Below are 27,019 nucleotides of genomic sequence, written 5' to 3'. Positions count from 1 at the left end.
CCCCCCACCCCCTCCCCCCCACCCCTTCCCCCCCCTCTCCCCCACACCCCCTTCCCCCCCCCACCACCCCCTCCCCCCCCCCCCACCACCCCCTCCCCCCCCCCCCACCACCCCCCCCATGGAAGCTGCTCTCCGCCCCGGGCCAGGCTATAAGAGGCAAAAGGCGTTGCTCTCCCGCCAATGTTTGTGAAATGGTTTTTAAAACAGAACGAGTTTGTGAAATGAATCAAGATGGGAATCGCCAACAAGGTGTGAACGATTAATCCGGGCGAAGATGACAGTGAGGCCCGTCTTGTGCAGGGAGCCCCAGGGAACCTCTCCTCGAAGACGCCGGGTCGTTCTGCCTGTTGCCGTTCGCTGACAAGGGCTGGCGCTGCCTCCAGACCCGGGAGCCTGACTCGCCCTGGGGCGTTGCTATCGGTTTAACCAGCGGTCCTGCAGGAGATTTCGTTTTCCAGGCGAAAGGAAGGAGAAGCATCTTCACCGGGTCAAACGAGGTGACCATGGTCAACACCGATAAAAGCAAGAACAGGAAACTTGAAGATTTGGAACAGAGTGAGTCATTCGTGCTTTGACCATCTTGGTTGACTCCCCTGGTGGGGTGAAATGTTTTGGGCAACGATCTTGTGGCACTTGATCAAGGAGTAGATGGCATTCGTTCTCATTGTTTTAATGTGTAACTGGTAGCAGCGCAGGGAAAGAATGGCTAATGGGGTCATTCCTATCGCTGGTGAAGCTAAAGACGAAGGAATCACAAGGTGCTTTCAAACTGCCTTGTAAAATGGGATCATTCAGGCAATTTGCCCGGTGAGCGCCTCTCACTCACAAGGGATCCGACCCGGTCAACGTCAACCGGGTCCCTGCCCAACCTCGGAGGGAGTCAGGGAACCCAGTAAAACTTACCCAGGACAGGTCGACCGGTGGCTTGAACAGCAAAATAGCAGCGATCGGGGGTGGGGGGGGGGGTTGGAGAGAGGGGTCGCTGCCAGGGTCTGGGGTGGAGGAGGAGTGGGGTGGGGGGGTGAGAGGGGTCGCTGCCAGGGTCCGGGGTGGAGGAGGAGAGGGGTGGGGGGGGGTTGAGAGAGGGGTCGCTGCCAGGGTCCGGGGTGGAGGAGGAGAGGGGTGGGGGGGGGTTGAGAGAGGGGTCGCTGCCAGGGTCTGGGGTGGAGGAAGAGTGGGGTGGGGGGGGGGGTGAGAGGGGTCGCTGCCAGGGTCCGGGGTGGAGGAGGAGAGGGGTGGGGGGGGGGTTGAGAGAGGGGTCGCTGCCAGGGTCTGGGGTGGAGGAAGAGTGGGGTGGGGGGGGATGAGAGGGGTCGCTGCCAGGGTCCGGGATGTAGGAGGAGAGGGGTGAGGGGGTGGAGAGAGGGGTCGCTGCCAGGGTCCGGGTGGAGGAGGAGTAGGGTGGGGGGGTGAGAGGTCGCTGCCAGGGTCCGGGGTGGAGGAGGAGTGGGGTGGGGGGGTGGAGAGAGGGGTTGCTGCCAGAGTCCGGGGGGGGGGGGGGGTGGAGAGAGGGGTCGCTGCCAGGGTCCGGGGTGGAGGAGGAGTGGGGTGGGGGGGGGGGGTGAGATGGGTCGCTGCCAGGGTCCAGGGTGGAGGAGGAGTGGGGTGGGGGGGTGGAGAGACGGGTCGCTGCCAGAGTCCGGGGGGGGGGGTGGAGAGAGGGGTCGCTGCCAGGGTCCGGGGTGGAGGAATGGGGTGGGGGGGGGGTGAGAGGGGTCGCTGCCAGGGTCCAGGGTGGAGGAGGAGTGGGGTGGGAGGGTGGAGAGAGGGGTCGCTGCCAGGGTCCGGGTGGAGGAGGAGTGGGGTGGGGAGGGGGGTGAGAGGGGTCGCTGCCAGGGTCCGGAGTGGAGGAGGAGTGGGGTGGGGGGGGGGGGTGAGATGGGTCGCTGCCAGGGTCCGGGGTGGAGGAGGAATGGGGGGGGGGGTGAGAGGGATCGCTGCCAGGGTCCGGGGTGGAGGAGGAGTGGGATGGGGGGGGGTGGAGAGAGGGGTCGCTGCCAGGGTCCGGGTGGAGGAGGAGTGGGGTGGGGGGGGGGGGGGTGAGAGGGGTCGCTGCCAGGGTCCGGGGTGGAGGAGGAATGGGGGGGGGGGGGGTGAGAGGGATCGCTGCCAGGGTCCGGGGTGGAGGAGGAGTGGGATGGGGGGGGTGGAGAGAGGGGTCACTGCCAGGGTCCGGGGTGGAGGAGGAGTGGGGTGGGGGGTGAGAGGTACCCGCTGCGAGGGGGAGAAGCGGGGGCCACAAACGGAGGGTGTGAGGTCATTGCCGCGGTGCGGGGAGGGGGGAGGAGGGAATAGAGGTCGATGTCACGGGTGCCATGATCGGCGGGAGAGGGGTCGGCTGACGCGGGGTGGGGGGAGAGGTGGGAGGGAGACTGACAGCTGGTGGGGGCCGGGGAGATGAGTTGACGTGACGCGTCACTTACTGCGTCATCGTGGGGGGGGGGAATCCCCCACCTTTGCCCCACGAATCGCACCTGGGTCCCAGGAGGGCTACCCAGGAACTGCAGCTTAAAAGAACCGACAGAGAGAAGGGTGGAGAGTGGGTCAACATTGACAAAGATGTGGATGTCTGACATAACTTGGGTCAATGCTCTGAGGATTCCCTGTCTGATGTTCGATTCACATCTACTTAGTACATGCAGGTTAACCTTGTTCAGTGGGAGGGGTAGGTTTAGTTTGGGGGGGGGGGGGGATGACCTGAAATGGGGAACAGTTATCTTTTTCGGATCTGTGAAAAGCAGTGTTCCCCTAGGATCAGTAACTTTGTGTAATATAATCAGCTATTTTATTCAGATCATACTTTCAAACTTGGCAGTGGATGCAAAGCTAACACAAAAGAACATAAGGTGGTGGAACACAAGCAGGACCCAGAGCAAATCAAGTGTAAAGGTGAAAAGCGAGGAGAGGTTATATAATAGGCGTAAGGCAAAGGAGGAAAAACCCAACACCCAACCCCAACCAACCAATTTTCCCCTGCATCCGCTGCAACCGTGTCTGCCTGTCCCGCATCGGACTTGTCAGCCACAAACGAGCCTGCAGCTGACGTGGACTTTTTACCCCCTCCATAAATCTTCGTCCGCGAAGCCAAGCCAAAGAAGAAAAGCACCATCAATAATGACAAAAGGCTGGACTTGTGAAACCATCAACTGTAGAGTGGAACAGCCGGCAACCTCATGAGTCCCTTTCACACTTGCAAGAGGTCCCAGGAATTAACTGTCAATCGGCCTTTTAAGTATCTAGTGTGAAAGCAAAATCAGATCAATGCCCGCGTCAAATGACGTCATCTCACAGGGATTGACAGCCTTGACCCCAAGTCCAATCCCCGATGTCTGCAGATGCCAGCGTTGCAATCAGCCAAGTGTGAGACAGGTAATTGCATTATGGGATTGAAAAGACCCAAGTTTTTGAAGGAAGAAAAGATTAAAATGAAGGTATAAACTTCCCCATGGGAAAGTTGCAGTGGGAGAGAGAGGGGAAATAGCAAGAGTGGACCTGACTTCCCAGAATGCCGGGCGGCAGAGAAACCCATCTATGAATGCTCCATGCATGCAGCCCGGCATACGGCCCTTTCTCTGCCGCATGGAATTTTGGGAGGGCAGAATCACTTTTTCCCAAGGTATTTATAAATTGCACTATAGTGCTACCAACTTTCCCACCCTGTTTAAAAAATGTTTGCTATTGCTATTTACTGCTAGCACTTTCCCATGGTCCCTTATAAAGGTTTATACAGGTTGGCACAACAACAGGGGCTGAAGGGCTCATACTGTGCTGTATAGAAAGCTTAATTATGTTATAATTAGGCATGATTAATTATGTTCAAATATAAGATCATAATACATTCATCAGGATTTAGGGTAAGTCCACCTGTAATGAGTGTAATTAGAGGTGTAATAAGTGTAATTCCGCCAAAATGTTTGGCCTGGAAGTCAGCCTGAAGAAAACTGAGGTCCTCCATCAGCCAGCTCCCCACCATGACTACCAGCCCCCCCACATCTCCATCGGGCACACAAAACTCAAAACGGTCAACCAGTTTACCTATCTCGGCTGCACCATTTCATCAGATGCAAGGATCGACAATGAGATAGACAACAGACTCGCCAAGGCAAATAGCGCCTTTGGAAGACTACACAAAAGAGTCTGGAAAAACAACCAACTGAAAAACCTCACAAAGATAAGCGTACACAGAGCCGTTGTCATACCCACACTCCTGTTCGGCTCCGAATCATGGGTCCTCTACCGGCACCACCTACGGCTCCTAGAACGCTTCCACCAGCGTTGTCTCCGCTCCATCCTCAACATCCATTGGAGCGCTCACACCCCTAACGTCGAGGTACTCGAGATGGCAGAGGTCGACAGCATCGAGTCCACGCTGCTGAAGATCCAGCTGCGCTGGATGGGTCACGTCTCCAGAATGGAGGACCATCGCCTTCCCAAGATCGTATTATATGGCGAGCTCTCCACTGGCCACCGTGACAGAGGTGCACCAAAGAAAAGGTACAAGGACTGCCTAAAGAAATCTCTTGGTGCCTGCCACATTGACCACCGCCAGTGGGCTGATAACGCCTCAAACCGTGCATCTTGGCGCCTCACAGTTTGGCGGGCAGCAGCCTCCTTTGAAGAAGACCGCAGAGCCCACCTCACTGACAAAAGGCAAAGGAGGAAAAACCCAACACCCAACCCCAACCAACCAATTTTCCCTTGCAACCGCTGCAATCGTGTCTGCCTGTCCCGCATCGGACTGGTCAGCCACAAACGAGCCTGCAGCTGACGTGGACTTTTTTACCCCCTCCATAAATCTTCGTCCGCGAAGCCAAGCCAAAGAATAAGTGTAATAAGAGCCAGCTCTTCAGCGCTTGACGTCCTGCTTTGCGGAAACTGCCAAAATGTTTGGCTTGGAAGTCAGCCTGAAGAAAACTGAGGTCCTCCATCAGCCAGCTCCCCACCATGATTACCAGCCCCCCCCACATCTCCATCGGGCACACAAAACTCAAAACGGTCAACCAGTTTACCTATCTCGGCTGCACCATTTCATCGGATGCAAAGATGGACAATGAGATAGACAACAGACTCGCCAAGGCAAATAGCGCCTTTGGAAGACTACACAAAAGAGTCTGGAAAAACAACCAACTGAAAAACCTCACAAAGATAAGCGTATACAGAGCCGTTGTCATACCCACACTCCTGTTCGGCTCTGAATCATGGGTCCTCTACCGGCATCACCTACGGCTCCTAGAACGCTTCCACCAGCATTGTCTCCGCTCCATCCTCAACATCCATTGGAACGCTTTCATCCCTAACGTCGAAGTACTCGAGATGGCAGAGGTCGACAGCATCGAGTCCACGCTGCTGAAGATCCAGCTGCGCTGGATGGGTCACGTCTCCAGAATGGAGGACCATCGCCTTCCCAAGATCGTGTTATATGGCGAGCTCTCCACTGGCCACCGTGACAGAGGTGCACCAAAGAAAAGGTACAAGGACTGCCTAAAGAAATCTCTTGGTGCCTGCCACATTGACCACCGCCAGTGGGCTGATATCGCCTCAAACCGTGCATCTTGGCGCCTCACAGTTTGGCGGGCAGCAACCTCCTTTGAAGAAGACCGCAGAGCCCACCTCACTGACAAAAGGCAAAGGAGGAAAAACCCAACACCCAACCCCAACCAACCAATTTTCCCCTGTAGCCGCTGCAACCGTGTTGGCCTGTCCCGCATCGGACTTGTCAGCCACAAACGAGCCTGCAGCTGACGTAGACTTTTACCCCCTCCATAAATCTTCGTCCGCGAAGCCAAGCCAAAGAAAAAAGAAAGTGTAATAAGAGGTGTAATGAGTCATGATGTATCATGACGTCACCAGTAGAAGGTAGAACAGTCCTAACCTTGGGGATGGCTCCTTGCAAGTGTAAAAACGTTCAGTATCCCAGTTAGGAGTGGTCAACTGTGAACAGCTCCTATCCTGGGACACTTTAGTGGGACGCAAGTGAGAAAGGGGCTATAGACTGATCGAGGCAGAGTAGAGGGGGAGCATGCAAGGGGCTTTGGGTAGAATTAGTCTCGGGAGGTGTATCTAGCCGACAGCAGCCAACCATAGCAAAACAGTGGTTAACCATAAGGTGGAACAATTTTCAAGGTTGGTGGCAGGAAAGGGGAGGGGTGAGAATAGGGGTGCCAGATGCAGAAAACTTTGAGGGGAACAGTACAAGTGGAGAAGGCTGCTAATAGTGAGCGGTATCCAAACAGAGGTAGTGTCATGCAAAAGCAAAGAAGCTGTGCTAATTATTCATATCACGTCCTAGATCCAGATTTCAGGGAGATCAAAGTCCAAAAAGGAATGTGGAAAAAAATATATTTGAAGTGGGGAGACAGCCAGAAGAAGCAAAGGTTGTTCTCCTGTGAGCAGAAGAGATGGTGCATAGGTCTAATAAAAGGGTTTGAATAAAGTAAAATAAAAGGATAAACTGTTTCTGGAGGCAGAAAAAATACAATAACTGCAGATTCTGGAATTCTGAGCATAAAATGACAAGCCTGAGGGACTCATCGGGTCAGGCAACATCCATGGAGAGAAATGACAGCCAATATATTTCAGATCAGGGCCTATTTTTAACCTTCAGTGTAATGAGCCATAAAACCCAATGGCATGAATATTGAATTGTCCAATTTTAGGTAGCTCCTACCTCCATCTGGTTGCACCTTTTCCATCTCTCCTTTACCTGCTCTCATTCTTATTTTTCTCTCAAGATTCAATTTATTGTCATTGTAATAAAACAGTGTCATATTACATGAAATTGGTTTTGCCTGCTGTAAGGCAGAGAGATTCGCCATTGGAAGAAATTGCCTGAAGGGCCTCTTACAGTCAGAGAAAGAGAAGCAAAAGAGAGTCCCCCTCCCGGAATCATCGAGTGCCCATAGATTCGCCTCCAGCGCTTCCACAGCTCCACAGAGTCCAGTCCAAACCACTGGCAACCTGAGCTCTGAACCTCCATCACGGTCAGGAACCCCTCAGTGCCTTCGCCTCCCCCTCGCATCCCGGTTCTGATTCTTGATACCTCTTCAAACAGTTTCGAACAAGTTTCCGGCTGTCCGCAGCCTGGCGTGAGTCCCCCGACAGCAGTCTCCAGCAGCCCACGGCCTCTGTGGGTTCCTCACCTCGAGTTACCAGCAGCTCACTGCATGTGTTGATCTTTCAGCTGCAGAGCCCCCTCTCTGGTCCACCGCCATTATTACCATCCCGTGGGTCATCTCCTCTGCTTCTCCTTCTCAGCCAGGGATGGTCTCCCTGTTTTCTGGTGCCCTGTGCCGGTCCTCTGCTCCCCCTCGTGGCTACTGCCAATCGGAGATGCTGCCACCTTGGGCACAGACCCTGCGGTCGCGGGATTTTACGTAAAACCTCACCCCACCATTCCCTTACCTATCTCTCCACTTCCTATCATGTCTTGTCCCCTCCCAACAACTCCACACTTCTGTATCCACTTGAAACTTGATGTCACCACTTCATACTTTAGTCTCGATAGAGGATCCCGACCTGAAATGTTGATTGACCATTTCTTTCCATTGATGCTTACCTGACTCACTGACTCAGCTTTTCTTTGTTCATCCTGAGAATTGGTGTTTGTTTAACTTTGAATGCTTCCCTTCTTTTTAAGATAGATAGAGCAGCCTGCCATTCAATGAGGCAGCCATGGCCATTTGTAGCAAAGTCAGAGCCTTGACCCTTTCTGTACTGCAAGGGGCAACGACTCTCCAGGGTTAGTGCTAATGGCTGGTATTCTTTGCTGGTAATGATTCAGGCTCTGTGGAGAATTTCCAGTGCAACTGGAACATTGAACATGGGAAGCATTTTGCAACTGATGAAAATCCTGGGAGAAAAAGTAGTTATTGGTTCGTTTAGGAACTTGGATCTGTTGTGTGGAGGTGAGTGTGTTAGATTGGGCGTGTGGTCCTCCACCTTTTCCTTTCCACTCACATCCCACTTTAAGTAATCCCTATGCCATCGGTGCTCTGTGATTAGTAAGGGATTGGTTAAGATGGTATGTAGGTGGGAAGGGAAGGTTGAGAATCACTGCTCTGGACCCAATTGTTACTGAAATGTTTTGCTTGAGAAAAATTGTCATTGTCCCATTTCCTTTGGAGTTCTGAAACCGTGCACATAACTCTGAGGTATTTAGGTACGATTAAAACAGTGGCTTTCCACCCACATCCCACCTTAAGCAATCCCTTACTAATCACAGAGCGCCAATAGCATAGGGATTACTCAAAGTGCGATGTGAGTGGAAAGAAAAAGGTTGAGAACCACTGTTTTATAGCAAAGGTTAATAACATTCAAATGGTCTTACATTTGATAACATTTCAAGACTGTTACTATAAAAGGTGTGAAATGTTCTGTCTTCAAACATCCTGCATAATATTTACTACTTTTATTTTAAACCTGAAATGTTATTTTTTTTAACTCATTGCAAGTTCTCAGTGGCTCTGCCATCAGCTTCAACTGACTATTTGATAGCTTTTCCAACAGTGAAATAAACTGGAACATCATTAATGAAATGCAATATTCACAAAAAAAAGGTCTGCAGACACCTGCTTCGGAGGTATAGCTCAGAAGGTCCTCCATTTAATAAGATGCACAGTATTATTCAATGCTTCATTTCCCAGAACCTCTAGAGTTGTAAAATATAATTACTACGCTGTCTTAATTTAATCTATAGATAGGCTTTAAAAATATTTTTAGAGGGGCATGGGAAAGAGAAGGAGCAGTTTATTGAAGTTGGATAATCTCCATGGTCATATTTAATCACAAAATAGGCTTGAATAGCCAAATGACCCGATGCTACTCCTGTCATTCTCTTTTTTTTTACCATGGATCTACATATTCCATTCGTGCAGGGAATATAACTGGATCTACAAGCACGTATGAACATCAGAAATAAGAGCAGGATTAGGCCCATTAAACTTGCTCCACCATTTTCTAAAATCATGGCTGATTTGGCCATGGACAGTTCCACCTACCTGCCTTTCCCAACGACTCTTAATTCCACTACTCTGCAAAACTCTATCTAACTGTGTCTTAAATATATTTAATGAGGGAACATCTTCTGTTTCCTTGGGCAGAAAATCCCTCTGATTCACTACTCTCTGAGAAAAGCAGTTTCTTCTCATCTCAATTGCAAATCTACTCTCCAGAATCTTGAGGTTATGTCCCCTAGTTCTCGTCTTACCTACCAGTGAAAACAACTTACCTGCCTCTATTGTGCTTATTATGTTCATAATTTTATGTTTCTATGAGATCCCTCTCATTCTTCTAATTTCTAGCCAGTAGAGTTTCATGCAGGTCAATTTCTCCTGATGGGCTAACCCCACTCATCTTCAGAATACACCTGATTCTGCACCATCTCCAAAGCTGGTATGCACTTTCTCAAGTAAGGAGACCAGAACTGCAGACAATACTCTAGGTGTGGCTTCATAAATAACCTATACAGTCGCAGCAGAACCTCTCTGCTCTTAAATTGAATCCCTGCAGCAGTGAAGGCCTACATTCCAATTGCTTCCTTGATTGCACCTGCAAACCAATCCTTTGTGATTGATGCACAAACACTCCCAATCCCTCTGCACAACAGGATTTTGCAATCTTTTGCCATTTAAATAATAATGATCAACCATTTTTTCCTTTATATTTACCAGATTTGTATTCCATCTACTGGACCTTTGCCCACTCGCTGAACCTCTCTATATCCCTCTGCAGTCTCTCCACATCCACTGCATAATTTACATTTCCAACTCACTTTAGTGCCATCAGTAAAGTTAAGTGACCACACTTGGTCTCCTCTTCAAAATCATTAATGTAGAGAAAAATCTCTGGTATCCAGTGCCTGTGGGGATTGGTAGATTCTTGATAAGTGAATTTTCCGGTTGCTTGAGATTATTTGTTACATGATTGGTGAACTAACAGTGAGGCACATCAATTTTAAGCTTCCCCATATTTTACTTATTTATGTTTTGAGATTTTTTTTCTGGTTGTTTGAATTCTGAATGACAGGAATTTTACTGTAGTATATTGCTCCTTCGGTTTTGCTAATATAGTAAATAATTGGAGGTCTAGCATTGATCCCTGAGGCACTTCACTCATCTCTGTTTGCCAACTAGAGGAACATGCATTTTTTCCATATCCCTGGCTCTATTGGTTAATGAACCCCCACTCCATGTTGATACATTACCCCCAATTCCATGCATTTTTATCTGATGGTTGTCTTTTATGTGACACCTTATCAAATGGCATCCAATACAATATTCACCTGCTCCCTCTATCCCCTGCACTCATCAAAGATCTTCAGTAGCTTGGTCAAACATGACCTTCCCTTACAGAATCCATGATGCATCTGGATGTTGAAACAAATTCAATCCAGATGTCTTGCTCTTTCTTCCTTAATGAGAACTTCAAGCTCTTTCCTGATATTAAACTATAGTTTATGTTTGCCTCCATCCTTTTTCAAAATGGTAACATGACATTTCCAGTTTTCCAATCTGCCAGGACCTGCCCAGAGAATTTTGGTAAATTACTGCAATTATGTCATTTGATCATTTCCCTTTCTCTTTTCTGACTTAAAACAGATGATTTGTGCTGATCTAAATTTCCAAAAGTATCAACAACCACCAAATATATATCATCCAAGATGTTTTATTCTTCCCTTATTTACAAAGCAAAGTATGTCAGGTTAAGGTGTCGGACATCACCTGTGATGAAGTTGGAATTCCTATATATATCTATATATATATCTATATATATATATAATTTTTTTTGGAGGGGTGTGGTCAGTCTTTCAGACCAATGTAATCAGCAGGTTCACATGATTGTCTTCACAAGCTGATGCTGAATTTTGACAGGATCTCTGATTGATGAATGCTGTTCCAACATGATTCCCAGGGAGGAGTTTGCAAACTGATTTTATGTGATGTTGCACCAACGACCCTATCTTCTGCTTCATCTTCAGTTGTCAGAATGGCACAAGGTAGCACAATTTATGTTGGCGTTCAGCCATCCAGATTTCTCCATTCTCTAGTGGATATTTTCAATGCGATGTTCCATAGACAAAAGTTCCTCACAAGCCTGGAGAAGAATCTATGCAAAACAACATTCTCTTGCAGAATTAATGCAGGGGTGAAAGATCAGAATTTCTATATCCCATACATCTTCCTGCATTTTGATACAGGGAGTCTAATTGAATCCTGAGAAAGGGTCCTGACATTAAAACATTGACTATTTCTCCTCATCTGTGCTGTTTGATTTGCTGAGTGCCTCCAGGTTCTTATTATTTGCTCAAGATTCCAGATTCCAATGAAAATTGGTGGGAAGACTTGTGCCTAAACAGCATGACAAGGATTATCACTTTGAGATACATGCTGGTGCAATACCATTTCCTGCACCTCACACTGCAAAAATCACCTAAATCAAAGTCAGAAATTTTGGATATGTGTTTCGGATGCAGTGTAGAGGTTGGAATCTTTATCCACTCCACCCGGCTATGTACGAATGTGAGATTCTTCTGGGAAGACCTGGGGGACATCTTAAAAAAAAATTACAAAAGTGGAGTTTCCACAAGACCCAGAATCGTTTCTTCTGGGAGATATTAGTGAAGTACAGTTTAGATTATCCAAACATCAAATTCAGTTTGTGAATATTGCTTTGTCGGTTGTCAGGAAGTGTATCGCGGTTGCATGGAAGTCCAACGCTCAACTTAGTATCACACGATGGAGCATGGAAACGTAGAGTTGGATTCCCTGGAGAAGATTACTTATAACTTGAGAAAGAAGTATGACATGTTCATTGAAGTCTGGCAGCTGTACCTGAGGGACAAAGGCACACAGATATGATCTATAACCCCCCCCAAAAGAAAAAAAATAAGAAACAAACTGTCCTGAATTAAGGTCGTGGTACAGACGACACGCTTTAATTTTTAGGTTTTTTTTTTCCTTAGCCTCTTACGATTTATTTAATATCTGGGGAAGGGGGAAAATGCATTATTTTTGTTATTATATTGAATATTATTTTGTGTGATAAGAAAATGGCCCCTATTGTTTGCATATATTTGCTTGAGTCTTTAAAAATAAAATATTCAAAAAAAATCCCAGAATCTGAGGTTCTTGAGTTTCTCAGGGCCCAATTTCCTGTCTCCTCTTTGAAAGATACTGGCTAGGCATTATACAGAAATCTGATAGTGGAAGTTTATTTTATTAAAAAAAAACATAATTCCAGCTCTTTTATGTGTTATACACTACCTCAAACAATACATGAAATTCATCTTCTTCAAATTGTATCTTCACCTGCAGTTGGAATTCAGATTGACCATGAAGAAGTAACGGAAACAGAAGAAGACAATGATGACGGTAAGACATTAATTACTACTTTTCAGAATTGATATTAGAGAGTATCCAAAGTTCGGTCCTCTAAAAACTAAAGTTGCCAGATTTGAACGAATGAATCTCACAAACAGTAAGCAGTCAGATGTTGTTCAGAGCTAGCATGCTTATCTCTCGGCAGGAAGGTGTGAGTGTAGCTCGTTAGGAGAGATTGAGTCATCTGGGACTATGCTCACAGGAATTCAAAAGAATGAGAGGGGATCTTACAGAAACACATACAGTCATAGAAAAGGATAGATAAGATAGAGCAGGAGTTATTTCCACAGGTAGGTGAGATTATAACAAGGGGGAATTAGGCCCTTTCAAACTGCCATATAAAATGGGGTTAACCGGGCAATTTGCCTGGTTAGCGCCCCAGTGAGTCAGCATATAGAAAGGGTCTGACCCAGTTAACACCGTCGGAACCCAACTGGGTCCCTGACCTGCTCAGAGGGAGTCAGGGAACCCAGTTAAACTTACCTAGGTCACGTCCATAGGTAATTTGAAAATGAAAATGGGTGACCCGTTTATTCCAGTGACGTCAGCGCTTGTATGCATATGTCACCTGGCAGCCAGCATCCAAACATCCGGCAGTATTTCCAGTGAGTACGTGACACATCATTGCGGGGGCGGGATCCCCCTTAAATCGTCAGGTTGGCGATTTTAATAGGTACCGTCTTTGCCCCAGTAATCGTATCCGGGTCCCAGGAGGGCTACCCAGGCGCTGTAGTTTAAAAGAAGCTATTGCCTCAGGATTCAGGGGAGTAGATTTAGGACGGGGTGGGGGGGGGGGGGATCTGCTTTTCCCAGAGAGCAGTGACTCTGTGGAATTCTCTGCCCAAGGAAGACACAGTTAAATATTTGCCAAGTAAGGGAATTAAGATCAAGGGGAAAAACCATGTAGATGGAAGACCATGGTCATTCAGTCATTATTAAAAGACAGAGTTGACTTGATGGGCCAAATGACCTGCTTCTATGTCTTCTGTTCAAACCCGAGTTCAGGATAACCAGTACACATTCTGGATTGATTCTTAAGTGTCCTCGTGATGGGTTCAAATCCTGGACGAATTGCCATAAAATGTTATGAGCCCAAAGGACCCCAAAACCTAGCAGCAATAAATATTCACCACGACAAATGGTTACTAAAATGAAAGTTGCTTTTAATTATCTTTAAACATGAAAATAAAATCAAACTTTAACTTATCGCTATTGACTTACTTAACCTAACTTAACCTCCTTCTAATTCTAAGTGCATGTGTGTGTAATGTGTGTGTAAGTTCAGAAAAGTTCTTTGGTTCACAGTCCAATCTCACTTCTGATACCTCCAAGTTCACTGGTTGCAGGCAATTCTTATACTGTGCACAGAATTTAACATTTATAAAGTTCACCAGGCTTTGTTGCTTGAAGGTAAATGGTTACCACTCAGGAAGGTTCTTGTCGATTTAGAGAGAGATTTGTTGTTCCAGGACATCCACAACTGATTCCTTTTTAATTAGCCACTTCAGTGTCTTGCTGACAAAACATGCTCCCTTAGGGCTCTCCAGATGATAACCTCTTTCTTTCAGATCACCACAGAGTTCCTTCTTGTTTTTCTTATTTCAAGTGAAACATTAGACAGCTAGTCCTCTCCTCTTTCATGAACCACAAGGGCTTTGACCAGGCTGAAATAAGAACCTGTCTTCCAAATCGGGTTTTCCACAAGCTTGCCAGCTTGTCCTGTTCCAGTCCCAGCTGCTGTTGCTGGCTGTAACACTGTAAAAGTGATCTTTGTCTCTCTCTCTCTCTCTCTCTCTCTCTCTCTCTCTCTCTCTCTCTCTGAGAGAAAGCCTGTTTGACTCTCTCTGCTTGCAAAACCACATGACCCTCTTAGAACATCTCCAGACAATCTGCGGCTCCAACAATATCTTTCATCTGTTGCCTTCTTGTAAACAACAATCCATAAGTGAAGTCTCTTTGGCACTCTTCAAAGCTCTTGCAAAGACTGTTGCCCCCGACATGTCTAGCATGGGGCAGAGCGCCAGTATTTTAAATAAGATCTGTTTTAAAATGTTTGTATGTGATCTACTCTAACAAACCTTCCCCAATTTATCTCCCAAAAACATAGCTATAAACTCTGTCACAATTGCCAGCCCATTGAATGTGTGCATGGTTTATCTGCTGCTTCTCTTTATGTGGTAATATTGGGTACATGTCAAAAATATAACAACATGCTTGAAATGATTTAAAGTTGTGAAAAACACTATTAATTAATATTATTTACTTTTATAATGTATTGCAACATACTTCAATTGGAATGATGCCTATTGTATCAAACAGACAACAATCAGAACTATGTGAAGTTTATCACCCAGAGCAATGAACTAATGTTCACTCCAAATTAAGTTTACCTGAATGGATGTGAAATATAAAATGGCTTTAATTTTATTTTACACACTGCATTAGTTGTGATCTTTTTCAGTGCTCACCCCTTTCATGATCTCTCCCTACTCTTAAAATGTAGACACCAGCTCAAGTTTGATTTTGAGACTATTGGACACTTTGTCCAAGTACCTTAATGCAACCAGAAACCATAGACAATGAGCTGGTCCTCTATGGGATACATGACAGTAAAATCTGATGATGCCCTTCACTGTGATTTATTTGCTCGCCAATTCCAATTAGTAGTTTGTAGCAGGTTGGCACGGTTGGCATAGCAGGTAGTACAACACCTTTAGAGCACCAGCGATCGAGACCAGACCTGGGTTTGAATCCTACGCTGTCTGTAATGGTTATGGGGTAGAGAGGGTTTAGTAATTTTTTTAAGGAAGGGATATATGGGTCAGCACAACATCGAGGGCCAAAGAGCCTGCACTGTGCTGTAGTGTTCTATGTTGTACATCAAGGAGTATCTATAGTTCAAAGTATAGAATAAAATCTTAACTAAATACTTTGTAGAAGCAATCATACTTTGCATTATATTAAAACATGCCAATACAGTTTTATTAGCTATGAGAGATAAGCTGTGCTAAAATGATCTTGAAATAATTTCAAGTTTACATTTGCACAAGCATTCAGTGCGCACATACTTTTGTCATAGGAAAAAAATGTGCACAACTTAAGATTTTTGCGCACACTGATTACTAAAAATGAGAGGGAACATTGCCTCCCACCCTTCAAAAACATACTGGGGGTGTATGTTAATGTAAATTGGGTGGCATGGACGCGTAACGCCAAATTGACCTGTATGTCTAAATTTTAAAAATAGCCCTGGTTTGAAGTTATTAAAATGAATGCTGTTGATTTACCGTTCTCCATTCCAGATATACTGAAACCACTTTTTGAATCTTGACAAACATCAATTATCATGACACACTTGAGACTTCTTTATTGAATTGAATTATTAGAGAAATTTCTGCATTTCCTATTTTTAATGCCATATTTCCATTGATGCAGAAGAAGAGGACGAGAAGAGGAGAAAAAAACAGAAGAGCAGAAACCCACCAAAAGCATCCGAGGATGAAGAAGACAGTTCAGAAGAACCTGTCAAACCTAAACTGAGGAACAACAGAAGGAGACCCCCAGTTCCGAATGGAAACAAACAGAAGAAAAACAGAGCCCCGAAAAGTGAAGATGAAGAAGAAGAAGAAGAAGAGGAGGAAGAGGAGGAAAATAAAAAAAAAGCAGCAAAAAATTCAAGGACAAATGCAAGGAACAAAAGAAATAATAGAACAGAGGAAAAGGATGATGACAGTGAACCAGATGGACAAAATATGAAATCGAAAAGGAACCCAGGCCGCAATAATAATCCAAACAAGAAGCAGAAAGATGAAAATAATAAGAAGGAAAAACAAGGAAAGAAAAAAGGTGACAAGAAGGGTGAAAAGAATGATGGAAGAAAGAAAGGGAAATCCACCAGGTACTTGGTTTCATTTACTAATTTGCTCACGTATTGCAATAGATATAAAATTGCTTTCACTGAAAGAAGAACTTGAATGTGAGAGAAAATCGATTTGAGCCTGTCTGCTGTTTCTAACCCATGATATAAAACCACGAGGCTTAAGTGAGCAGAGGCGAAGGACAAGCTTTTTTTCTGGTAAGCTAAGTTCAGGTAAGGTGGTTGCACAGTAACAAAAAATAGGCAATGGATGTGACAGTTTGGGCAGTGGAATGCTCCGAATGCTGGATGTGGGAAATTTGGGAGACCACAATTATCCTTGATGACTACACCTGCAAGAGGTGAATCCAGTACAGGTTCCTTGGAGACGGAATTAGAGATCAGAGGCTGGAGCTGGATGAACTCTGGAGCTTCTGGGAAGTAGAGGGAGTGGAGGGGGTGAAAGACAGGAGCTTCAGGGAGTAAGTCACCCTGAAAAGCCAGGAGGCTGGGTGTTTGTTAGGTGAGAGAAGGGGAATAGGCTGACAGCACAGAGCACCCTTGTGGCTGCTCCTCTCAACAATAAGTATACCATTTTCGATACTATTGGGAGTAAAGATCTACCAGGGACAAGCTGTAGTGGTTATGTCTCTGGCACAGAGTCTGGTTCTTTGCCTCAGAAGGGAAGGGAGGAGAAGAGAAAAGAGGAGAGCTATGGTGATTGGAGATTCACTTGTTAGGCAAACAGCTAGGAGATTCTGTGAACAAGATCGAGACTCCTAGATGGCATGTGGCCTCCGCGGTGTCAGAGTCAGGGACATCTCTAATTGAGTCCCCAACATTCTCAAGTGGGAGGTAGAGCAGTCAGATGTCATGGTCCACTTTGGTACCAATGACATAGGTAGGATTAGGGATGCGGTCCTAAAGACAGAATATTCAGATTTAGGAAAGAAGCTCAAAATCAGGATTAAGGGTGGTAATCTCAGGATTGCTGGCGGTGCCACGTGCCAGTGATGGTACAAGTAGGAAGTTGTGGTAGATGAATGGCCAAAGAGTTGGTGCAGGGGGCAGGGGTACAGATTAATGGATCATTGGGATCATTTGTGGATCATTGGGATCTCTTCTGGGGAACGTCTCACCAGAACGAAAAGGACAGACTGCACCTGAACTGGAGAGGGACCATATCCTGTTGGGCAGGTTGCTAGAACTTGTTTGGCAGAGGGTTGGGAAGCAGAATGTGAGCACAGAGAATAGAGCTGAAGAAGAAAAAAATGATGCAATGTGTTGTGAGTTTATGAGGAAGAATAAATGCAGTGAATTGGAGGGTTCGAAATGTGTCTATTTCAATACTAGGAGTATTAGGAATAGAGGGGATGAGCCTCGAGCATGGATCAGTATGTGGAACTATGATGTTATAGCAGTTACTGAAACTTGGCTGGCGGAAGGGCAGGACTGGCTGACGCAGGTACTGGGGTTTTGGTGTTTTAAAAGGGAAAGGGGTGAGAGGGGGCGGTAGGATTACTGGTCAAGGATAGTATCACAGTTATAGAAAGGGAGGACGCTGCAGAGGGAGTGTCGGCTGAGTCGGTGTGGGTGGAAGTCAGAAATAGGAAGGGAGCTATCTCTTTACTGGGAGTTGTCTATAGGCCCCCACATAGTCTTTGGGACACCAAGGAACAGATAAGTGGGCAGATATTGGCGTGGTACAGAAATTACAGGGTTGTTGTTATGGGAGACATCAACTTCCCTAATAATGACTGGCATTTCCTGACTGCAAGAGGGGTAGATAGGGCAGAATTTGTCAAGTGTGTTCAAGAAAGATTTCTCACATAGTATGTGGACCAGCTGAATAGAGGAGAACTCATACTGGATCTAGTACTGGGTAAGAAAGCTGGTCAGGTGGCAGACCTGTGAGTGGGGGAGCATTTTGGTGAGAATGACTATAACTCCCTGAGCTTTAGCGTAGCTATGGACAAGGATTAAAAAAAAGCAGAGAAAATGGGAAAGTGTTTAATTGGGGCAGGGCTCATTACGATGGGATGAGGCAAGAACTAGGGAGAGTAAACTGGGAACAGATATTCACAGGAGAAAGCACAGAGTAATGTGGAGGATATTTAGGGACCACTTGGACTGGGTTCAGGATAGGTTTGTCTTGAAACAGGGAGAGAAGGGGCACTGTAGATGACAAATCAGGTGAGGTATCTGGTTAAGAAGTAGAAGGAGGAAGCGTACATTAAATTAAGAAAGCAGGAAACAGGAAGAGCTCATGACATTTATATGTTAGCCAAGAAGGAACTTTAGAAAGGATTTAGTAGAGCTTGAAGGGGGCAGGAGAAACCCAAGGTGTTCTACAAGAATGCGAAGAACAGAAGTATATAGGGCCGATTGAGGATAAAGGAAGTAGCATGGAGGTGAAGGAGATTGAGGAGGTCCTAAAAGAATACTTAGCTTCAGTATTCACCAGAGAAAAGGACCTTGATCATGGTGAAGCCGGAATAGAACAGGCTTGTGCGCTGGATGATGTTGAAATTAGGGAAGAGGAAATGTTGGACCTTCTTATAAACACTAAGATTAAGTCTCCGGGGCCAGATGCAATATACCCCAGGTTGCTGTGGGAATGGAGGCAAGAGAATGCTGGGGCATCAGCTATGATCTTTATGTACACCTTGGCCACTGGGTAGATGCCAAACAATTGGAGAATGGCAAATATGGTTCACTTATTTTTAAAAGATAATAGGGAGAATCTTGGAAATTATAGACTGGTGAGTTTTACATCCGTGGTGTGCCAGCTAATGGAAATGATTCTTAAGGATAGGATTTGGAGAAGTACAATCTACTCAGTGATAATCAGCATGGCTTTGTCAGGGCAAGGTAATGCCTCATGAGCCTAATTATGGTTTTTGAGGTGGTAACTAAAGAAATTGATGAAGGTAGGGTGGTAGATATGGTGTATATGGCTTTTAGTAAAGTATTTGACAAGGTTCCCCATTCAGAAAGTCACGAGGCATGGGATCCATGGAGCCTTGGCTGTGTGGATTCAGAATTGGTTTTATTGTAGAAAGCAGAGATTAATAGTGGACGGAAAGTATCCTGCCTCGAGGTCAGTGACTAATGGAGTGCCGCAAGGATCTGTTCTGCACCCCCTGCTCTTTGAGATTTTTATAAATGACCTGGATGAAGAAGTGGAAGAAAGGGCAGGTAAGTTTTATTTTATTTCAGATTTATTGTCAGAGTACATACATGACATCAAATACCACCCTGAGATTCCTTTTTTTCTGTGGGCATGACAGAATAACCACTAATTGGTACAGGAACCCTTGGGGGACAGTGTGTTCTGAATTTCGGACTTTTCAGGATTTTGGAAAGCCCACCCGAATTGTGCTGCCGTATCCACCTCCACCCCCTTCCAGCTGCCCGCCAGTCTCCCCTGACCACCGGTCCCTCGGTTGCCCGGCAGTCTCCCCCGACCGCGGTCCCTCGGCCGTCTCCCCCAACCACGGTCTTTCAGCCACCCGGATGTCTCCCCCAACGCAGTCCCTCAGTCGTCTCCCCTGACCGCGGTCCCTTGGCCACCCGGCAGTCTCTCCCGACCACCAGTCCCTTGCTGGTCCCTTGGCTGCCTCCCCCAACCGCCGGTCCTCACTTGCCAGATTTTGGAACTTTCCGCATTTTAGATGTCCGGATAAAGGATTGTGTATCTGTAGTGCAAAAAATAAACTGTACTCAGCGAAAACACGTAAACAAATAAAAGAACTGTAAACAGATAACGAATGTAAAGAATTTGTGCAATTCAGAGAGAATGAAAGAAAATCAATAAAGTGGACAAATAAGAGAACTTGAATGAGTCTCCGATTGAGTTTATAGCAGCTGCTCCCTGAACCTGATGGTGCGAGTCTTGAGGCACCGACACCTCTTTCCTGAAGACAGCAGTGAGAAAGGAGCATGTGCTGGGTGGTGTGGATCTTTGATGATTGCTGCTGCCCTCTGGATGATATGAAGGTTGGAGGACTTGTGGATAGTGCTGAAGGTTACAAAAGCATATACACGGGATGCAGAGTTGGGTGGAAACGTGGCAGGTCGAGTTCAATCTGGATAAGGTGATGCATTTTGGAAGGTCAAACCAGAAGGTTGAGTACAGTGTTACTGGTCGGTTACTTAATAGTGTGGATGAATGGAAGGACCTTGAGGTCCCAATCCATGCATCTCTCAGGGCTGCTGTACAGCTGGGATAGTTAAGAAGGCCTATAGGATGCTGGGCTTCATTAATAGGGGGATTGTTCAAGGACATGTTACAAATCTCTGGTGAGACCACACTTAGAGTATAGTGTTCAATTCTGGTCACCTCATTATAGGAAGGATGTGCAAGATATGGAGAGAGTACAGAGGAGATTTACCAGGATGTTGCCTGGATTGGAAAATAAGTCTTCTGAGGCAAGGATAGCAGAGCTGGGACTTTTCTCTTTGGAGCTTAGAAGGATGGGAGGAAACTTGATAGAGATTTATAAGATTATAATAAGGTAAATAGCCTGCACCTTTTTCTCAGGGCAGGAAGAACAAACACCAGAGGACATGAATATAAAGTGATGGGAGGGAAGTTTACAGGAGACATCAGGGTTGTTTTTTTAATCCAGAGGGTTGTGGGTGCCTGGAATGCCTTGCGCCAGGGCTGGTGGTGGAGGCTGAAACATTTCGGGGCATTTAAGAGACTCTTAGACAGGCACATGGATGGAAGGAAAATGGAGGGTTTCATATATTTGATAGGAATATATATGTCAGCACAATATATGCCCTCATCGCACATGAACTCCTCAGACTTGACATCGACATAGCCGCTCTCAGTAAAGTCCGCCTTGCAGATGTAGGCAGCCTCCAAGAACGCAGCGCGGGCTACACACTCTACTGGTCTGGCAAGCCTATGGATGAATGATGCCTACCTGGTGTAGGCTTCATGGTCAAGAACTCCATTGCCTCCAAACTCGAAAACTTCCTGACAGGCCACTCGGACCGGATCATGTCCATGCGACTCCCCCTTCAAAACAAGCATCGCATCACCCTTATCAGTGTCTATGCTCCAACCCTCCAGGCGGAACCAGCAGAAAAGGACAAGTTCTACACTGATCTGCGCAACCTCATTCAACGCACCCCTACAGCCGATAAGGTTGTCATCCTTGGCGACTTCAACGCTCGCTTCAGCAAAGACTCAGAAACCTGGCCAGGAATCCTGGGCAAGCATGGTGTCGGCAAGTGCAACGACAATGGGCGCCTCCTGTTGGAGCTCTGCGCAGAACAGCGGCTTGTCATTACAAACACCCTTTTTCAGAAGAGGGACAGCCTGAAGACTATGTGGATGCATCCCCGATCCAAACACTGGCACCTCCTGGACTACGTCCTGGTGCGAAAAAGAGACAAACGAAATGTGCTCCACACCAGGGTCATGCCCAGTGCGGAATGCCACACTGTCCACTGGCTGGTTCGCTGCAAGCTCAACCTTCACTTCAAGCCAAAGTCCAGGAACAGTAAAGCCCCCAGAAAGAGGTTCAATGTTGGAAACTTGCAGTCAGACGAAGTGAGAGGAAACTTCCAGGCAAACCTCAAAGCAAAGCTCGAGGATGCAATCCGCCTCATGGACTCGTCCCCTGAAACCCTCTGAGATCAGCTGAAGACTGCCATGCTGCAATCCTGGAGGTACTGGGCTTCTCCTCCAGGAAAAACAAGGACTGGTTTGACGAAAACAACCAGGAAATCCAGGAGCTGCTTGCAAAGAAGTGAGCTGCCCACCAGGCTCACCTTGCAAAGCCGTCCTGGCCAGAGAAGAAATGAGCCTTCCATCGTGCATGCAGCCATCTTCAGCGCAAACTCCGGGACATCCAAAATGAGTGGTGGACTAGCCTCGCCAAACGAACCCAGCTCAGAGCGGACATTGGCGACTTCAGGGGTTTTTACGAGGCTCTAAAGGCTGTGTACGGCCCCTCACCCCAAGTCCGAAGCCCGCTGCACAGCTCAGACGACAAAGTCCTCCTCAGCGACAAGATCTCCATCCTCAACCGATAGTCAGAACACTTCCAATCTCTTTTCAGTGCCAACCGCTCAGTCCAAGAATCTGCCCTGCTCCAGCTCCCTCAACAGCCCTTAAGGCTAGAGCTGGATGAGGTCCTCACCCGGGAAGAGACATATAAGGCAATTGAACAACTGAAAAGTGCAAAGCAGCAGGTATGGATGGAATTCCCTCCAGAGGTCTGGAAGGCTGGCGGCAAAACTCTGCATGCCAAACTGCATGAGTTTTTCAAGCTCTGCTGGGACCAAGGAAAGCTGCCTCAGGACCTTCGTGATGCCATCATCATCACCCTGTACAAAAACAAAGGCGAGAAATCAGACTGCTTAAACTACAGGGGAATCACGCTGTTCTCCATTGCAAGCAAAATCTTCACTAGGATTCTCCTAAATAGAATAATACCTAGTGTCGCCGAAAATGTACTCCCAGAATCACAGTGCGGGTTTTGCGCAAACAGAGGAACTACTGACATGGTCTTTGCCCTCAGACAGCTCCAAGAAAAGTGCAGAGAACAAAACAAAGGACTCTACATCACCTTTGTTGACCTCACCAAAGCCTTCGACACCGTGAGTAGGAAAGGGCTTTGGCAAATACTAGAGCACCTCGGATGCCCCCCAAAGTTCCTCAACATGGTTATCCAACTGCACGAAAACCAACAAGGTCGGGTCAGATACAGCATTGAGCTCACTGAAACCTTCTCCATTAACAATGGCGTGAAGCAAGGCTGTGTTCTCGCACCAACCCTCTTTTCAGTCTTCTTCAGCATGATGCTGAAACAAGCCATGAAAGACCTCAACAATGAAGACGCTGTTTACATCTGGTACCGCACGGATGGCAGTCTCTTCAATCTGAGGCACCTGCAAGCTCACACCAAGATACAAGAGAAACTTGTCCGTGAACTACTCTTTGCAGACGATGCCGCTTTAGTTGCCCATTCAGAGCCAGCTCTTCAGCGCTTGACATCCTGTTTTGCAGAAACTGCCAAAATGTTTGGTCTGGAAGTCAGCCTGAAGAAAACTGAGGTCCTCCATCAGCCAGCTCCCCACTATGACTACCAGCCCCCCCACATCTCCATCGGGCAAAGAAAACTCAAAACGGTCAACCAGTTTACCTATCTCGGCTGCACCATTTCATCGGATGCAAGGATCGACAATGAGATAGACAACAGACTCGCCAAGGCAAATAGCGCCTTTGGAAGACTACACAAAAGAGTCAGGAAAAACAACCAACTGAAAACCTCACAAAGATTAGCATATACAGAGCCATTGTCATACCCACACTCCTGTTCAGCTTCGAATCATGGGTCACCTACGGCTCTTAGAACACTTCCACCAGTGTTGTCTCTGCTCCATCCTCAACATTCATTGGAGTGACTTCATCTCCAACATCGAAGTACTCGAGATGGCAGAGGCCGACAGCATCGAGTCCATGCTGCTGAAGATCCAACTGCGCTGGGTAGGTCACGTCTCCAGAATGAAGGACCATCGCCTTCCCAAGATCGTGTTATATGGCGAGCTCTCCACTGGCCACCGAGACAGAGGCGAACCAAAGAAGAGGTACAAGGACTGCCTAAAGAAAGCTCTTGGTGCCTGCCACATTGACCACCGCCAGTGGGCTGATATCGCCTCAAACCGTGCATCTTGGCGCCTCACAGTTCGGCGGGCAGCAACCTCCTTTGAAGAAGACCACAGAGCCCACCTCACTGTCAAAAGACAAAGGAGGAAAAACCCAACACCCAACCCCAACCAACCAATTTTCCCTTGCAACCGCTGCAACTGTGTCTGCCTGTCCTGCATCGGACTTGTCAGCCACAAACGAGCCTGCAGTTGACGTGGACATTACCCCTCCATAAATCTTCGTCCGCGAAGCCAAGCCAAGGAAGAAGAAATATGTCAGTACAACATCAAGGGCCGAAGGGCTTGTACTGTGCTGTAATGTCCTATAATGCTGTGTAAATGATTGTCTGTATATTAACAGAGGAAAATTTATACTCCAAAATATCCCATGTCATTAAGCATGAAAAATGAATCAAAATTAAATTAGTTTGGTTGCATATTTCATGCTTGAATAAGGAAAAAAGGAATGAAATCAATCTGTTGACTTATTTTGTACTTTGTATGAATTTTGCAGTTGTGGTTATGGGAAGTAATCAATGAGCAAAGCCTAATATTTCCAACATAAGAAATCACAAAAATGCAATCACTGATTTTCTTGCTTATTGTCGACAATGTAAAATGCTGCCAAGAGTGGTCATTTTTTTAGGGTATGACAACAGAAGGGCTATCTGGATGACTTGCACGTGGAGCATATTTCTAAGGAATATTAATTAAAGTAGTAAATGTAAATTTCTCGATGACTCTTGTTTTGGATGTTGACTTCCCATGAGTGCAGACTAAGAATCTGACTTCAGGTATTTTAATTTCTCTTTTGAATAATAGCAAAGTTTTTGTGAGTTTTTGGCATTTTCTATTGTAACTTCGAATTTAGAACATTTACAATATATTTAAAAGTAATTACATTATCTCATTAGCTTGTGCCAGACATTATTTGCGCCCAGCAGCCCAACACATGTAAATCCTGAAATGCCATGGGAGCCGAACTGACTGGGGTTGGGTGTATGGGAGAAATCAATGAGTAGATAAGAGAAATGCATTGTTTAAACAGCCAAACGTTAACGTGCTCACTCTTACAAAGAAGGATATTTTTAAAGCACTGTTCATGAAGTCAGGCCATCTCAAAAGTTTTCAAACAAATACAGCACAGAGGAGTACAGTACAAGAACAGGCCCTTCGATCCACGATGTCTGCATGAACATGATGCCAAATTAAACTGCTTTCACATCTTCCTCCATTCCCTGCTGCATATTCATGTACCCATCCAAAAGTCTCTTGAATGCTATGATTACTATCCTGGGTAACCTGCTGCGGGCACCTACCAATCTCAGTGTGAAAATGTCACCCCACACATCTGCTTGAAGCTTTTTTGTTCTCTCACTTTAAATGCATGTCCTCTAGTATTTAATATTTTTAACCTGTTTCAAAGATTCTGTCCACGCTATCAACGGCTTTCATCATTTTATTAACGTCTATCAGGTCTCCTCTCAGCCACTGTTGCTCCAGAGAAAACAACCTAGGTTTGTACAACCTCTCCTCATATCTCATGCCCTTGAAACCAGGCCACATCCTGGTAAATCTCTGACCTTTCCAAAGATTCCAAATGAAGTGCCGTTTTAAGTGTGGATAATTTTCCATCTTCTAAAGTACCAGTGACAGCTGGATTTTCATTAAATTGAAATTAAATTGGCCAGGTCCAGATGCACTTCGTGGTCTTCTTCAAATAACGCTGCAATAACTTTTATGTCTGCTGGAAATTTATTGACGTCCAATGAGATTTAAAGTTGGCTGACTACAGTAGCAGTAATGTTGCCATTTACAATAATAATAAAACAAATGATTACATGAGAAGATCGTTTGGACAATTGTCCCCATGCAAGATGCTCACTTTCTTATCTTACACTGTCATATTTTAATCATGGCTATTTGAAACATGTAGAATAACTGTGGTCCTTTTTCTAAGAAATTCTTCACATTCCTTTGTTGGCTGGGCAAACAATGAAATTGAGTCAGGGTATTGTCATATTCGTAAGTACAAGGTATAGATGCACAGTTTTTTTTGTGCAGATACACAGTTTGCTTGGACGCCCTAAACAGAGTCACCCCACCGTCGCCAAGGGTGGGTGTTGCCAGTTCTTGGGATTTGAGCCATCAATCGACTAATCCAGTCATGTGTGTGCGAGAGTGCTCGCGAGATTTCCCTCGCGACCAAGGGCATGGCCAATACTGTAAATAGTTCTCTAATGGTAAATAAAAAGGGTCTATTCTTTGGATTTGGGAAACACTAAAGTCTGTTGTTTCTTTCTGGGTCTAATGAGGTAGGAGCTTGCATTTCACACAATGTGGCACATTTACAATGCAGTTTGGTAAGAAACACCAACAAAAGAAATATAAATTATAATGACCACAATATATCATGAGACAGAAAAAGAGATAATAAATTTTTTTTTAAAGATAGATACTGCATTTGATAAAGTCCCCTATGAGAAACTCATTCAGAAAGTGATGAGGCATGGGATCCATGGAACCTTGGCTGTGTACATAAAAAATTGGCTTGCAGATAGAAAGCAGAGAGTAGTAGTGGAAGGAAACTATTCTTCCTGGAGGTCGGTGACTAGTGGAGTGCCGCAGGGATCAGTTCTGAGACCCTGAGTCTTTGTGATCTTTATAAATGACCTTGATGAAGAGGTGGAAGGATAGGCCAGTAAGTTTGCAGATAATACAAAGGTGGGAGGAGTTGTGGATGGAGATGAAGGTTGTGTAGGTTGCAAAAGGATATAGTCAGAATGCAGAGTTGGGTGGAAAAGTGACAGATGGAGATGGAGGTAAGTGTGAGGTGATGCATTTTGGAAAGACAAACCAGAAGGCTGAGTACAGGGTTAATGGTCGGTTATTTAAGAGTGTGGATGAATAGAGGGATCTTGGGGTCCAAATCCATATACCCCTCAAGGTCGCTGCACAGGTTCGTAGGAAAGTAAATCCTCTATTAATGAAGCCCAGCATCCCATAGGCCTTCGAGGATTGAGTTCAAGAGTCGAGATGAAATATTGCAACTTTACAAATCTCTGGTGAGACCAGGCTTAGAGCATTGTGTTCCATTATGACCATCACACTAAGCATG

General features: G+C 46.0%; 1 protein-coding gene across 1 annotated transcript in view; it reads left to right on the top strand.

The window, feature by feature from the left end:
* Positions 1 to 221: 221 nt before the first annotated feature.
* The window catches only part of LOC138740384 (transmembrane channel-like protein 2-A), a 106,546-nt gene continuing 79,748 nt past the window's right edge, over positions 222 to 27,019 (top strand). The window contains exons 1-3 of the mRNA XM_069892959.1: positions 222 to 555; positions 12,312 to 12,368; positions 15,813 to 16,275. Coding sequence (XP_069749060.1) covers positions 504 to 555; positions 12,312 to 12,368; positions 15,813 to 16,275 — 572 coding nt within the window. The 5' untranslated portion in view covers positions 222 to 503. The remainder of the gene's footprint in view (positions 556 to 12,311; positions 12,369 to 15,812; positions 16,276 to 27,019) is intronic.

This window comes from Narcine bancroftii, chromosome 1 (genome assembly GCF_036971445.1).
Source record: "Narcine bancroftii isolate sNarBan1 chromosome 1, sNarBan1.hap1, whole genome shotgun sequence".
Taxonomy (NCBI): Eukaryota; Metazoa; Chordata; class Chondrichthyes; order Torpediniformes; family Narcinidae; genus Narcine; species Narcine bancroftii.
This window is presented reverse-complemented; position numbering and strand designations above follow the sequence as displayed.